General features: G+C 41.5%; 1 protein-coding gene across 3 annotated transcripts in view; it reads right to left on the minus strand.

Annotated features, from left to right (window-relative positions):
- Large1 (LARGE xylosyl- and glucuronyltransferase 1) overlaps positions 1 to 16,814 on the minus strand; it is a 506,337-nt gene that overhangs the window by 44,948 nt on the left and 444,575 nt on the right. For all 3 annotated transcript variants that reach the window (XM_036187421.1, XM_036187422.1, XM_036187423.1), the window contains one exon: positions 3,717 to 3,872. In XM_036187421.1, coding sequence (XP_036043314.1) covers positions 3,717 to 3,872 — 156 coding nt within the window. The remainder of the gene's footprint in view (positions 1 to 3,716; positions 3,873 to 16,814) is intronic.

Here is a 16,814-nt window from a genome sequence, read left to right on the forward strand (position 1 = left end):
TGGGGACTAGGAAAGAAGCAGTCTATGTAATTGCAGATAGCAGTGAATTCTCTGATGGAAAGAAAATGAGATAGGTCACAGAATTTGACTTAAGGGTTTACTCTGGGTCACCATTTAAGTGAGAAAATTTAAACATGCCAGGCAGAGACAAGGTATTCTAGGTGGTGGAAAGCACACATATATAAGACCAATGGGGGGTGTGGCTGGTACACAGCACTTGGTGGGGAGATGCTGGGGTGCTGAATGCTTAGAACATGGCACCCTCAGACCTGGAAAGCCTGTTCTCTCTGCTTCACCAGGAGTTGTTAAGTGGCAGCTTGCATATGGCTCAGTGTCTGATGTCCATTATCAGGGCACTGCCAAGCCTTTGGACTGTGGCTTGCATTTGTATATACATAGTGAACAATCAAGCACAGTTCTAGGTTCTGAGAAGGGTAGAAAGTGACTGCTACATCCTCTGGATACAGGGAATGGAGGAGGCAGACAGGCTTTGAAGCACTTACAGTTAACACTGAGAAATCAGGGATGCAGATGATGGGTAGACAGCCATAGAGGGGAAATAATGGAAACGAGACTTTACACTGGGCTTTTGGGAGAAAACTCCAAGCAGGCATTCAACCATCAGTGGTGAGAACAAACTCTGATTTAAGCAAAGAAAAAAAGCTGTGGGTTCCAGCCCGACCGTCAGGGTGTTTGGCCATCTGATCACCAAACTATGTCAGATCAGGCTTTCTCTCGACCACTGCCAGCAGTCTACAGAGGATGCATCACTGTGGACCTCAGGGGACCTCTCCAGCACTCTGCCCACTGATGGAAGTGGATGCAGAGATCCTCAGCCAGGCCCCAGGTGGAGCTCCATGTGTCCAGTTGTCGAGAAGGAGGCGGGACTGTGGGAGCGTGAATTGTTGAGCCCAGGAATGGAAAAAGCACGGCGACTTTCGTCCAGAAGAATGGAAGCACATGAATTATGAACCAAAGGCTGTGGAGCCCCCAGCTGGATCAGGCCCTCTGGATAAGTGAGACAGTTGAGTGGCTTGGACTGTTTGGGAGACATCCAGGCTGTGGGACCTGGACCTGTCCTTAGTGCATGAGCTGGCTGTTTGGAACCTGGGGCTTACACAGGGACACTTTGCGCAGCATGGAAGGAGGGGAACTGGACTTGCCTGTACTGAATCCACCAGGTTTAAATGAATCCCCAGGGGAGTCTTGGCCCTGGAGGATATGGGAATGGAGGGGAGGGGATGGGGGGAAGAGGGGGGGGGGGCAGGAGGGTGGAGGACAGGGGAACCCATGGCTGATGTGTAGAATTAAAACACAAATATAATAAAAAAAGTGGGGGGAAGCTGTGGGAAATGGGGTGAATGGAAACAGTGTTTCTCAGAGCCTGAGATACTCAAGTGCTTTCTGGCTTCCCTTCTCTGCTGCCAGCAGTGAACTGAAGACACTGAGAAGGAGTCTAGGAGGACAAGGAGAAGAGCTGGAGCAAGTAGCAACTTCAGTGTGATTCCAAAGGTAGTAGTGGTACTATCATCAGTTACTCCATCAAAGGCCAAGAAGGTCTCATGACCTTCCACAGGGAGTCTAAAAGACATCTCAGAACATTTAAGATAGCAATAAAAGCCTTGCCAGTCTCAGAAGGAAATTCTAGATTTTTCCTTAGTTTACAAAGGACCGTTTGTGAGCTCACATGTCCTTCCATCTGGTTATTATTACCTGCTGTGTCTTCTTCTCTCTCCCAAACACTAGTCCCTACCCTGTTCTTCAAACTGGTCCTGCCTCTGTGCCTTTGCACCATGTACATCTTCTACCTGGAATGTATCTCCCTTGCTTGACTTTCTTGTCACTCAGGTTTCAGTGTCAATTTTACCTCCTCATCTCAAGCTTGCTGCTTCCCAAAGAAAGAATCTGCCTGGTTTCTCACTGGTCATTGCTATGTATCACTGGCTATTAGCTAATCATTTTTACTCAGAGCTTGAGTAGTTATCAACTAGCTAGCTGTGTTTCTCCTGAGGAAGAGACCATTGTCCCTTCCTTCTTTCCTTCCACTGCCTTTCTTAACAGATTGATTTATTTTCATTTTAAGTGTATGAGTGTTTGCCTACATATATGTATGTGTACCACATGCCTATGGTGGCACAGAAGCCATATGGGGGGGCATAAGATTCCTTGAAATTGGAGTTATACATGGTGATGAGCTGCCATGTGAGTGCTGGAAAGTGAATGTATCCTCTGCAAGTGAAGCCAGTACACTCAACCACTGGTCCATCTCAACAGTCCCTCTTTCACCTGTCTCAGTGCTCAGAATGAGAGGAAACATGTGTTTCTATACTGAAGAAATGAAACAATTTCTTTTGTATCTGATACTGAGGACACAAGAGACAAAGCAGCATGTATTTTCCTAGAATCCAATAAACAGATGCTGAGCTGGGAAACATACATGCCATTTTTACTCATTTTGCAACAGAGCAAACAGAGATACTGAGACACAGGGCATCTCGTTTGATGTCACATAGGTAGAAATGAAAAGCTTTGAACAAAAACTCCAGGAAAGAAGCTTTGCTTGCAGAGACTGATTGATGAGAGTTTCAGACTATGGAGAAACTGGGATGTGGAATGCACTTGATGCTAACTACCTTATCTTGGGCTAGTTCTAGCTCTCCAGGGCAGCCATTCCTTGCCTACCCCTAAGAAATAAGATCTTGTGACTAATAGATAAAAACCCTTTACAATCTATTAACTTAGCATACTACTAGCTTCTACCAACCCAAAAGCTAAGAGAGCATCTTCCCCTTCCTGACTCTGATGTACCCACCAATATATTTTAAACTTGTCTTGATTTATGATTATTTTTGTTCTGTGAATTTATAAAACTTCATAAAACTGCTTCCACATTGGAACATGGAATTTGGGGTGACCTAAGTGACCATAGCTATGTGGGCTATGACACTAAAAATGGCTCAAGCATAAACTATCTTTTATGAGACCTGTAGTTTTTGTCTCAACAAAGGTAATAGAGTTAACTCAGGTCAGCTTGATCCTATTCTATTCTATTCTATTCTATTCTATTCTATTCTATTCTATTCTATTCTATTCTATTCTATTCTATTCTATTCTAATGTTGCCTGTGGCTACCATGCTCTTTTCTTATATCCTTAAGAATTTAGTGTTGGTCATAGCTAGCATTATTGCTTGCTCTGTTACCATGGGAAACTTGCCTAATTTCTCTACTTGAACTTTTCAATAGTAAAAGAAGGTCTCAATGAACAAAAATGAGCTACAGCATATGAAAGAATAGGAAATAACACTAACAACAAAAACACCCATTATCTTCAGCTATTCCCGTAACTCTTCACTCAACACTTTCCTTGCCCAAACCAACTAGGAAGGAGCCAGTACCTGTGGAAGTACCTAGGTTCCAACCAAAGAATCATCCTATATGGATGCTTTCACTATCACAAGCTTGGGAGTTTCCTGGCCATGAGGCAGACAATGCAAAACTGATGGCTTATTCTGTCTGGAAACTCACTTTGACCCATTCGCTAAGCTAATGTCTCCTTCTAAGTCCACATTGCTCCACAGGTCATGGATTCCATGGCAGGTAAGGTATGTCTTGTTCCTCAAGGTCCAGACCTGAGCTGACTGCAGAACTCAACAAGAACCCAAAACAGACAATTGAGAATGTGGCCAATCTCTCTCACTATCTGTTGAACACTCACATTTTCACTGTTGACATCAGTCTCGCTGGGGCAGCCAAACAGCTCCCGCCGCAGGAGGTTGCCATCATACTCCAGGAAAGTCAGGTAGAGGTTGCGGAAGAATTCCACATGTTTGTTCTTCACACGGAGCTTCTTGGGGGAGTTCCAGTGGATAACCTGAAGGGTGGCAAAGAGGCTGTCAGATTGTGAGGGCCACACAACACAGACTGGATGAGGTATGATCCCTGTGTCTGTAGTTCACTCACTCACTCATTCATTCTACATTTTTGGCAGAGTAGTAGAGAACCAGTACTAGTAATGGATCTTGTCTCTGTTCTAAGCTGTCACTTAATTGTGGGTAAGTTCCCTTATTCTCTGTGTCACAGGAGCATCCACAGTTCCTCCACATGCTGTTACTAGACTTTCATCTCTGGGGTCCTCCAGCTCTGCAATGCAGAGCCTGGGACACTTTGACCAGAAACTGCTTGGTGGTGCAGGCCGTTCAGGAGGACACTTGGGGCCTGAGGAGGGGCAAACATAGCTCCTCCCTGGAGGTTCCTAGTACTGAGAACATCACTTGGCCTCCATCTCCCATCACCATTGTTACTTCCTTCCTTTCAGAAATCCATGTCACAGATTTCTGAATACTTACAATAAGTTCCATGGTCCTTGCTTCTCTGTCCAGAGCAGCTGCCTCTGACATTGGTGCCCTCAAGGGTGTGAGTTTGAATTTTTTCCACTTCTCTCTGTTCTTCAAGGACCACATTGTTAATTGTCTCCTGCAATTCCTAACGTAAGTTTTATTTCAGGGTCACATCTTTACTTTATGCCTGGTTACCACTACTAAACATTAAATTCCCTGTTTAAATAATTAGTGTGGTCATTGTCTTCTGCCAAAATTGAGTGACAGTCTCATAGAACTGCTATGAAAAGTAAACACATGAATGTGCAAATCTGGCATTTGGTAAGCACTCACAAAAAATGTTGGCTCTCTTAGCATCTTCAGTTTGCCAGACTGAGAGATGTCTTAAGGCACATGACCCTGGGAACTGCCCATAGAATATTCCTAGCCCACCAATAGGTAGTTAGGAGGCACAGTGAAAGGAAAAGCATGGAAGAGAAATAGCTCTGAAATATCCAATAGAAGCATGATGGAAAATGGCTATGTTGGGGCTCAGAGGAGAGGAACATGGTTCCTGGGAGAGATGAGCTAATGTGAGGCATGTAGTCATGTTAAAGCATGGGGTGGGGCATGGAAGAAACCCATCTGGGAACTCAGATCTTGGTCACTACAGGTTCTTAAGAGAGAGCAAAATGACAGACTACGTTTTAGGGTCATCACTGTATATAAAGATGTGCCTGGTAAGGTGAGCAGAGCAAAATCAAAGCTGGGAACACTGTTGTGATTTCCAGATGAGAACTAAGGAATTGGGCATACATTTTCTGACTTGCTTGAAAAGAAAAAAATAAAAAAGAGGAAAAATTGAGAAAAGTAAGTGAATATTTAGAGTATAATAAGCACTAAAATTATTCTAAGTACTTGATCGTTAATATTTATTTGTAGTTATTTGTTTTTATAAGTAGTTCTTGTAAGTTATGTTGTGACTACCAGCAGTGAATAATTTGAAATTTTTTTGTTAATAAAAAAAGTCCATGGGGGCATCACTGTGAATGGTACCCCTGTCCAGGAAGGGAAGGCAGGCTCCAGAAGATTGTTTTCCCATGGTCTCACAAAATTGTGCTTGGCACTTTATGACCCACCTCAGAGGCTTGAGTAACCACTATGTTTTGTTGTCTCAGAGCTGGATATGGAGCCCAGCAAAGGAAGCCAGGGCTGCAGAGGTCCTATAAGGATGAAGTTACTGATGGGTGAAGGTGTCTGCAGATGTCAACAGGAAGGCTAAAGGAGACAGGGAGGATGGACTCAGGAGAAGTTAATATGCTAAAAGACAGCAGAACCAGGGAAGTCCTGGCTCCAAAGGGGCTGCTCCAGTGGTGGTAGCCACCATCACTGGTCACATTCCCAGTGTTTACAGAAGATGCAGAGCAAGACCAATCCTCAGCATGGAGTAAGAATAAGAACTAGACCCACAGGAGCCTCTGAGGGACACCTGTAAGGGGAAGGGAGCCTGTGCTGAGTGTTACAATGTGTCTGTGGAATGGAGCTGTATCTTGAGGGCTCATCAACAGGTTTGCATTTGCTGGTGCAGTATTTTGAAAGCATTTCCCTAAATTTATCTGTTAACAGCTTAAGATACAGGCTCTTTAAGAGGGAATTAAAGTAGGAGGGCAAATGACTTTATGGAGGGGTGGGCATCCGATAAAAGGAGTTAGCTTCCTTCCTCCCTTTTTCCGTCTACTACGTTTCTGCCTTTTCCCTGGATTGATGCAGCATGATGGACTTGGCACGAGGCAGGAACTTCAACCTTGGGATACCAAGGTTTTTGAATAGTAGAAAATGGATCTCCAATAAAGCCCCCAGTGTCAGGTACACTGTTATATAAGCATTAAACAAATAGGACAACTGACTCTCTAGACTCTCACAATCACTCTAATAAGAGACAGAGAGGGTTAACCAGTTGAAGGCACCTACCCAAGCCACCTGGTTAGTGAAGGTAGGAATTCCAAGCCTTCCTTCTGCACTCCGGAGAACAGGAGAAGTTAGGTTGTTACAACTTCCTTTTCCTTGCTTTGACGGCAGAGGACAAAAAAATAGCTCCAACTTTCTCTTTTGTGCCCTCACTCTTGGGGTGTAAAAGAGTATTATCATTAGATAATGAGGTCTATATGCTACTATTCATCCAGAATCATGTTAAAATTCACCTCATCTTCAAAATAATGGCATTAGGAGACAGGGCCTTTGAGGTACTTAGGTTATGGAAGGCAGCAGGGTCTTTATCTAAGAGATCCAAGGGCAGCCTCAACTCCACCATATGCAGACACATCCAGAAAGTACTATCTATGAACCAGGAAGTGGGCCCTTACCGGATGCTGGATCTCCCCCATTATAGACCTTGGAAGCCTCCAGAACAAAGACAAATAAATGTTGCCTGGTTGTAAACTGCCCAATGATTTTGAGCACAGCAAGGAACTGCAGCTCAGCTACTTCCTGTTTTCCTCTGTAGGCCAAGGTCTGACCATAAAAAGTCTGTGGCAGGGTCCATAACTTGTTCTTAGGACATAGGTCAAGATAGCCTGGCTCCTTCTGTCCTCTTCTTTGAGGGTATTTATTGGTGACTTCCTTTGACTCTGGCTATATACTACTCAACAAAGTGTTTCTCCCCCTCTTTCATGCCATTGTTGGATAATAGGAAGTGTGTAGGATTTAAGCTGCATTTTCTGACTTCCACCCATAATTGGAAATAGTACAGCCACAAGAACTGTGGCCCTCAGCTCGGCTACAGTCTGTTTTCGACTGCAATAGCTATTACCATCAAGTCCATTCCTTTCCTGAAGCCTAAGTTTCCTTAAGTGCAGGATGAGGACCAGTCAGCCTGACAAAGAAGTTCACAGGGTTGACCCAATGCCTTTCACAGAGAGTGAGTCTTAGGTTGAGAATGGCCCAAGATCGCCAAGCTAATCAGCGGTTAAAAAACAAAACAAGTGTGCTTTGATCAGGTGTTTTGCTCTAATGTATTTTCTTAGGACTACATCATTCATTCATTCATTCAACATATATCAAAATCAGCTGTGATTCTGTGTGAAACACTGGTTGAAGGGCTGTGAATGAAAAGCTGTATATACAATTTTGTACATCTGTCTAGAAGTTAGAATTCAGAGAAAGAGATGGACATCGAGTTACCATCCATTCTAACTTACAAGCATGACATGTGACTTCAAAGAGAGTTTTAATGACCCCTCCCCACAGAGCCACTTTGGTAAGAACCTAGAGCCCAGAGTGGCGTGGCAAGCTATGGGTTACTGTTTCTCTACTAAGCCACATTCATGACTATGAAATATCAGTTGCTGATGTTTTTAATCATGGCTCTCTGCTTGGTGAAGAATGCCATTTCTTGGCCTCTTGAAGGACAGAATCCCTGTCACTATCATTGCTGGCTTAAAGGCTCCAGTACCTGAGACTGACACAGAAGAATATGACCCAAATAGATTTTTGTGTTAAGCTGGTGAACAGAGTTGTTTGGATCAGCAAGGTCTGTGATGAGAACTTGCCATAACTCATTCTCATTTCTGAGGTACATTAACACTGCAGTCATAATAATACTGATAATGATAATGATTATAACAGTTTGCTGTTCACATGATTCAATACTTGCTGTGTGCCAAACACTTCACTTGTCATAACTCATTTGTTCTTACCATACCTGTAAAAGACAACTGACATTCTTATCATGCTTTGTGTGTCAACTTGACAGGATCTAGAATCATATAGGAGACAACTCTCTGAACATGCCAGTGAGAATTAACTGAAGTGAGAATACTCTAAAGGTGTGCAGCATCACTCCATAGGTTGGAGTCCAGGACTGAATAAAATAAAAAAGGGAGCTAAGCACCAGTATTATCCATCTCTGCTTCCTGACTGCAGATACAATGTGATCAACCACCTTATACTCCTGCCACCATGCCTTCTTTGCCATTGAGACAAAATAAATCTCTCCTTTCTTAAGTAACTTGTCAGATATCTTGTCAGATATTTTTGTCACACTAATGAGAAGAGTAACTAACATATATCCCATTCATGTATGGACATTTAGATAATTGTTCTTCCCTATCTGGTCAGAAATCAGGATAGGTAAGATTGGAATTCAAGTAGAGAGAAAAACAAGGAATGTCTGCTTTTTATTCCCCTTTAGCTGCAATCGTGAAATCTTTCTCTTTCTAGAAATGAACATGATATTTACAGAAGATGAGGAGGCGAGAGGTCAAACTTTCCTACTCCTGGGGTTGACCTGGGCTTGCAAGTAACTTCTGGATATACTAGTTGAGCCTTCTGCCCACAGGAAGAAGGTGGCTCACAGAGTAAAAGCTATACTCCTTATCAGCCAGTTAAGTTTGTTGCCACTGGCTCACACTTACAATTCTCATCTGGTCTTCAACCAATATGCATTCTTGTTTTTTTTCATCTTATTTCTCATGACTTTATGACTTTTCAAATAATTGTCTCTCCTAAGAATATCTTTCTCCTGTATTATGTGTCTGTCTGTTGTCTTTCAAGCATTAGCCTAGATGCACTCCTTCTGTTAAGACTTTCTGTGAGTATTCCTGGCAGAGGGTTGTCTCATAGTATGTCTCCCTCTCTATTCCATTCCCCATTTTTTGTAGAACACAATGCTCTAGATACTGTGAAAAGATAATGAGCCATTTAAGATTTAAGATAATTATAGCTGATCCCAGACTTTGATTTCCTGGGTCCATAAAGGTTCTTCTAAAGGTTAAGATTAAAGTGGTGATATCTTCCCATTCTACCTACTTTCTGCTAGGAACAGAAATTTAATACCTGGAACTATGACAGTTAATCTGTGACCATGATGAACAGGTCAACATAAGGCTGACCTTTGAACCAATGTCTACAACTGGATGCTCCATAACTTTTAAGGGAAACCTCTAATTCCTCATTTTAAGCCACTGCAAATTCAGTTTTCTGATTATTATTCTAAGCTTTCATAAGCAACACTGGAGTCAGATGCTGGTCCTTTCTCAGTGTTCCATATATTTGCAGTTTACTCCACTGGAGAACTTATTGCATGCTCCTATAATTATTTATTTATATGTCTGAACCTGGCAGTACTAGAAAGTGAGCATCTACGCTGGCAGGGAACATAACTTATTCTTCTCAATTGCCACAGACCCTAGGATAGTTAGTATTCAATAGCTGGCCTTTGGTTTGAGAATGGAAATCATGGTGGTGACATTCTCAATAATCTGCACATGCTGTATGTCTACAGTAAATCAGTTATAAAAGCCCCATCAATGTAGGCTTCAGAATGCAGAAACACAGGCCCCTTTTCATTGTCTGAGGGCCAAGTAGCTTGTCATCTTTTTTTTTTTTTTTTTTCCTGTGAAGCAGTTTAAACTCCCTCTGTTACCTACTTGCTGACATCTGAAAGAGAAGGGCAATATTTTCACAAGTCTTTTCTTTTTGTCATCTTCAGGATTAAGATTCATGGTAGAAGTGTGGGAGTGAATTGGCCTACATACCAGACATAGTCCACTCTCATCTGCTGTGTAAACTGCACCAACATGACAAATGTCATTGATACAGCTCATCTGCAACTGGGACTAACTTAAACACCCTTGTAGATCTGTAGTCTAGGACAGGAGTGCTGTAGTGATGGACATGGGATAACGTGGTGGTATGTATGAAGGATTACCTAGAGATATAGCAAGTGTTTATTTCTAGTGTCTGTTTCTAGAGGAGAGTAGCATATGAGCTGGCTGACTGGGTGGTTAAGACCCACCCTCAGTATGGATGACACCATCCATTTAGCCTTGGGCCTCCTCTCTCCTGGAGTTATGATACAATTTTCTTTTCTTTCTCTTCAACTTTAGAATTTCAGGCTCCTGACCTTGAGATGCTAGGGCTTTTGCCAGGAAACCTGTGTTCTTGGATCATTAGTCTCTGACTGAGAGATACACTATCAGCTTATTTGGAACTGAGGGCATCTAACTTGACCTGAGCCATGCCACCAGCATCACAGGTTGACTAGCTTACATGTAACCTATTGTCATCCTCAGTCTTCATAATGGTTGTAAGCCAGTCCCCCAATTCTTTCTTCCTTTTTGTTTTGTGTCTTTGAAGGACTCACACAAAGACACACCACATGTGTGCAGTCACAAAATAAATCTGGCCTAATGAGAATGGACTCTATGGAGGAAGGAGGAATCAGTGGCTACTGGACATGGGAAGAGCAGGTATAGACCATACAGCTCAGAGAAGCTAGGCTGGGGCTTCCATAAAGCTAAGTCTCACAGACAGATCAGTTGAGAGGCTGTTTAGGAAGATAGACACTTCTGATAGAGATTAACATAATGGGCAGGAGCCCAGATACTCATCAGCAGATGAAAGGAAAATGAAAGTAAGATATGCGTGTGCGCACACACACACACACACACACACACACACACACACACACACACACGAGTATTAATCTGCGAGTGAAACTAGAGATTATCATAATAAATGAAATAAGCCAAACTCAGGAAAACATCACTGCTTTCTCTGAAATGCAGAATCTACATCAGCATTTAAAAAAAAAGAGTGTGTATGTCCTCAGAACAGACTTTGGGAGTTGAAGAGGATGAGCAAGGATAAAGGATAAGAGAGGGTAATGAGTGGAGGATATGAGCAAAGTACACTGATATATGAAGGGACTCTAAATAGCCCTAGCAAGGCAAACATGGCTCTGGCAGGCCTTGCCCTTCTCCCCCAATCCCTCTGCCTTGCTAAAAAACAGTCACCAAGTGTATTCCCTTATTTGGCTTATCCCTTATTCCTCCTCCTGAGGCTGACTACTAAGGTTCAGCTACTGAAATACTGAAGACCAGCAATCAAAAACCTACTTTGGCTCACCTAATTAACATGCCCAACTAAAATTAAACACCTCATCCTAAGAAGGGGTTTCCCCTTTTACCTTTATAAACTGCCATTTTCAGATGGGCTGTATCTGTCTCCTCTCTATCCAGAGGTAGTCTTTCATCCCCATCCCCACCTGCTCATCCCAAACCACAGACAAACACCTTTCCCTTCTCCTTTGTTCCCTTCCCCACTCTCCTGTCCTTTACCTCTTTTGTCTCTTGTTCCCTCCCCTTTGTCTTTCTGTAGCAAATAAATCATTTGTGATGACAACTTAGTCTTGTGGTGCTCTGAGCTGATACCTATCCTTTCAATATATTATGTATTAAAATGTTACAACAAAACCCATTATTTTGTAGTCTACTAAAAAAAACAATGGGGAAGCAGCTTCCAATTGACAGAAAAAGTGTGTGTGTGTGTTGGGAGGGCACTGAGCAAGAGTGCTAGTAATCAGAAGTGAGTCCTTGAGCAAGAAAGAACTTGTTTTTTTTTTTTTTCTCTACTTCTTTTTCTTGTTTTTTTTCTCTACTTCTTTTTGACTCTTAATATATTTAACCTTTTATTTACCAATATACTGAAAGAATATATACTGGCTGCAGATGATGGATTAGACAAAAGGTGTTAACAGCAATTTATTAGTTGATTTTAATATTGGGTGACATGGTACCCAGAAATTTAGCTATATATTATTTGTGGGCATGTAAATGTTTCCAGATGTCCCCATCATTTAAGTCAATGGACCTTATCAGTGGATGTTTCTCTCCTATGTGATGAGCATCTTCTAATCCACTGAAGATATGGATAGAACAAAAGGAAGAGAGGCAAAAGAATTTGCCTTCCCTTTTCTGCTTGCTTGGACTGGTGCACCCTTCTCCTGCTTGCAGACTGATGATTATGCAATCATCTTCCCTGGTTCTGAGCTTTTCGATTTGGGCTGAATTATCCCACCAGCCTTCTTGGTTCTCTAGGAAGGAGACTATGGTCTCTCCAGGTCTTGAGAGCTTCTATAATCTCAGAGGCTGATTCTATGTAAGAAAAAGCTGAGGTAGATACAGGTAAAGACATATCTATTGGCTTTTGTTCGCTAGAGAACTTGTCTTCATTCTGATGCAAACACGGATAGAACCATATCCTATCTTTACTTTGCTTTGTAACATTTATAACATTGTAAAATGGTACTTGTTTGCTTTTCTACTTTTTAATTTTCTTTTTTGAGACAGGATCTCATTGCAGCACAGTCTTGCCTTGAACTATTTGTGTAGCCAAGGATGACCTTAAAATTTTGATTCTTTTACCTCTACCTCCTGAGTGCTGGTATGTATGTATGTGTGTGTATTTATGTATGTATGAATATGCATGCACTCACGCCTTTTGTTTGTTTGTTTTAATGTGGTGCTAGGGACTGAACCCAGAGATTTTGGATGCTAGGCAAGCACTCTTCCAACTCAGCTACATCCTTAACCTATTGTTCTATGTTTTATACACTGAAATCTTCCCTGAAGCACTCACTGCTCTCATGGTTTGGGGACATAGTAAAGCAAAGCAATGGTCACATGAATACAAGTACCAAAAATGGATTTGATGACTGGGTTGATTCTAAAGAACCAGTATGCCAGTAGTATACAAAGTGTGAATATTCAGACAAAGTAGGCCTTAGTGGGAGACCATGTGGCACAGCATGAGATCACATCATGCTACTTGGAGCTGTGTACAACATAAAATGTATTTCTGAGATTTTTCTATTTGATATTTTTGAACCATAGTGAACTGATTTTATAGCCACATTTATTGTTGTTCTCCACCATGGAGCAAGGGGGAGATGTTTGTTGCATTCTATACATACTCTACTATGATGTTCCATACTAGCTAAAACGATACTGTGAGACAGCCTGGGCTTTTGAGTTTTGGAATACAAGACTGGATTATGTCCAACTTTATGTACAAAGTGAGGCCTGATCAAGGTTTGTGAGTTTGCTCCAGTGCTTTAATCTTTCCATCTCATTTTTCTTGCTTTTCAGTCTTAGCAGTCACTAGCTAGGTATGGTGGTGGTTTAAGGAGAATGGCCCCTATAGGCTCATATATCTGCATACTTTGTTATGCAGCTGATGGAACTGTTTGGGAAAGATTAGGAGGTGTGGGCTTCCTGGAAACAGATGGCTTACTACACAAACATTCACAATGAAATTGAATTCTCGGAATGTTTAAAAATGGATTAACTACCACTGCAGAGAAGGAAGAACTTCACACTGTACAGGCTTTATGCTTTGAGTAGTACAAAATTTTAGTACCAGGGATTATTAGCAAGTGATTTCAAACCAGATCACCTGGCATATGGATATAGGGCCCCATAGGTGGGGGTGTTTATTTTTGTTGTTGTTCAAAAGCTTGTGGTAGCCAGGCTTGATAAAGTTTCCCTGAACTCCATGGAAAGAGCTTAGAAGTCTCTTTGGAAAGCTAATGAAATACAGCAAGAAAACACTTTATTTTCCTGCCATGGGAGAAAAGAGCTGAAAAATCTGTGAAAAGATAATATTCTGTTTAATATTATCCTTTCCAACTCTATCCATTTTCCCGCAAATTGAATTAGGGCTTCTTCTCCCCGCCGTCCTCAGCAGCATCTCTTATGAGATTTCTTGATGATACTGCTCTGACTGAGTGAGGCAGTATCTCAAAAGGAGTTCTAATGGATAGATCTGGAAAGTATAATATGAAGTGAAGTGACCCAAACCCAGAAAGACATAAAGTGCACATTCTCTTTCATATACACTTCCTAGCCTTCAATGTATACATATGCATGTATGCATGGCGTGTGTGTGTGTGTGTGTGTGTGTGTGTGTGTGTGTGTGTAAATGTGGGGAAAACCTAAAAAAGTAGAAAGGAGACAAAGAAAGAGTAAAAACAGGTGATAGGGTGGGCAAAATGGCACATGGGCTATAAAAAAAATGAGAGTGGGGAGGAGCTTACAAAAGGCAAGAAGGGATTGGGAGAGGCAGAGGTTGGATGAGGTTGGGGAGGGGAGGCTGATAAAACATAAGTTCGCTTGAAAACACCATAATGATTTCTAATACTTTGTATGACAATGTAAAGAATTAAAAAAAAATAATGGAGCATTGGTTAATCTAAAGGAGTCAGAACATAATAACAAAAAGACATGATAGTGGGAAGGAATGCTGTTGGAAGGACCAGGGTTGGTGGTTGTGGAAGGGAGCTAAAAGAGGATGGGGACATTGAGCATGACCAGAATATCTTCTACCCATATATGAAACTATTGAATAAATTACAAGACAAACAAGAAAGAAAAAAAAGATGGGGCTGGTGAGATGGTTCAGTGGTTAAGAGCAATGGTTGCTGGTGCTGAGGAACTGGGTTTAATTCCCAGCATCCACGTGGTGGCTCACAAGTGTCTAACTCCAATTCCAGGCTATCTGATGCCCTTTTCAGGGCTCTGTGAGCACTGGGTACACACATAGTACATAGATAGACATGAGGGTAAAACATACATACCACACATACACACACAAACCACAGGTACAGAGATACAGAGATACAGATAGATAGATAGATAGATAGATAGATAGATAGATAGATAGATAGATAGATAGAGATAGAGAGGGAGACAGAGAGAGAGAGAGAGAGAGAGAGAGAGAGAGAGAGAGAGAGAGAGAGAAGGCAAGAGAAAGGGCACGTGCGAGAGGCGGGTAGAAAGAGAAAGAGAGAAGATAATAAATGCAGTTAACAACCCAGGGCATACCAGCTCTAGCTATGTGAACAGACTAGCAATGTAAACCCAGGGCATGGGTGCAGAAGGTGCTCCCCACATATATATTCTCTCCTCCATCACTAACAGGCAAGTTTGCTGCAAAGTAGCTGAAGGCAGTGTGCAGCAAAAGTGCTATGTGATGACAGTAACTTTGTTAAGTTTATAAAAGTGAAATTGAAAATTTTACAACACACTCTACTGAAATAAGCAGCAATGATACAACTTTCTGTGTGATACTGAGTCCCAAGGACAAGCTACCTAGACAAAGGACAGACACATGGGATGACACATACAAGATATTTGCAATTCTCTTTTCATAAAAAGACAAGTGCTCAAGGAATACTACCACACAGTTTTGAAAAATGAAACACACACTTAGTCTGATCCATCAAGGTAAAAATGATGAAGAGGAAGCAAGCACATTTAGAAAGACATTTCTGATACAGATGGGGCTTTCAGAAAATGCTTGGGTTGTTTCCATTATAAAGCCAGAAATAGAAGTACCCATTGATACCCTATTTCGACAGAAATCTGTATAATCACTCTACACACACACACACACACACACACACACGAAATAAATCTGAGAAATACATAATGAGCACAGCAACAATATACTTTCTTCACATTTAAATCTCTGCACTTTAAGGAAGGCCCTCCAATGACAATCACTAAAAACAAGTGTTTTGTATAACATGGTCAAAGTTTGATCACCATATTAGCAAGTGCAGAACCAACTCTTGAAAAGTAATGAAGCATTTCAGTGATTGTGCTGTACCAAAAATATTAATGGTAATGTTTTTATGCATGAAAGGATTTTATTTTACTATATTAACTTACAATGACCCAAGTAGATAATAAAATAAAACTTATCTGCTTTCCTTTTTCCCTTTTCTATGAAATTCTTCACTGTTTTGTCATTGGATTTCATGGTATTTTTAAACTGATTAACTAACAGGGTGTGTTCTGCATGTTTCAACTCAGTACTTGAGAGACAAAACTCTATGTTGTGTCCAGGGTGGTCTACATACAGAGTTCCAGGTCAGCCAGGAAGGGTTATATAGTAGTGACCTTATCTCAGAAACCAAACCAAAACAAAAAGATTGTTAACTGATCACTCATTCTGGAACCCAGTCAGAAAAACCTTGAACAACTCTCATCCTCCTGCTTTTTTTTTTTTAAACCAGGGGTAAATGATTTAACTGCTGGAATACAATCAACTCCCTGTGGGAGTGGCTATGCCAGCTGGAGCCTGGGAACTCAGGAACCCAGGAACATGGTAGAACTTCCACCCTCAGCACAGAGCTGAAGTGTCTCAGAGTATTTTCTTTGTTTTATATTATATTAATGCATAGTGATAACAATTTGTATGGGAACAGGTTGTATCAGAGCTATTTGGGTATTACAACTCACAGCTAAAGTCGCAACTCTCAGCATGAAGAACTCTTGCTTACCTATGGCCCTCCTTTCCACTCACTTACTTTGTCATTTCCTGGACACGTCACTTTCTAATCATCTGTGCTCATTCATGCCACCTCTTGCCTGGATTATGGGAAATATTGTCCTTAAATTGTGAAGTTACCTGCTGTGACTTAACTCACTTTAGTTGGACTGACTTTTGGGGAGCAGGAGTAAAGCCTTAAACTTGTCTACATTCTCAGGTTAATTGGGAACCTTCAGTCGTTTGCACACAGTTTATCAGTTGGGGTACCTGAGAGTTTGACACAATTCAACATAGGGTTGTGCAACTCAATTTGGGAGTTGAACATAGTTTACAGTAGGTTTCTGAATGTACAATGATCAAAAAAAATTAAGTCAAAGCCCTAT

The sequence above is a fragment of the Onychomys torridus genome, chromosome 5, assembly GCF_903995425.1.
Source record: "Onychomys torridus chromosome 5, mOncTor1.1, whole genome shotgun sequence".
Taxonomy (NCBI): Eukaryota; Metazoa; Chordata; class Mammalia; order Rodentia; family Cricetidae; genus Onychomys; species Onychomys torridus.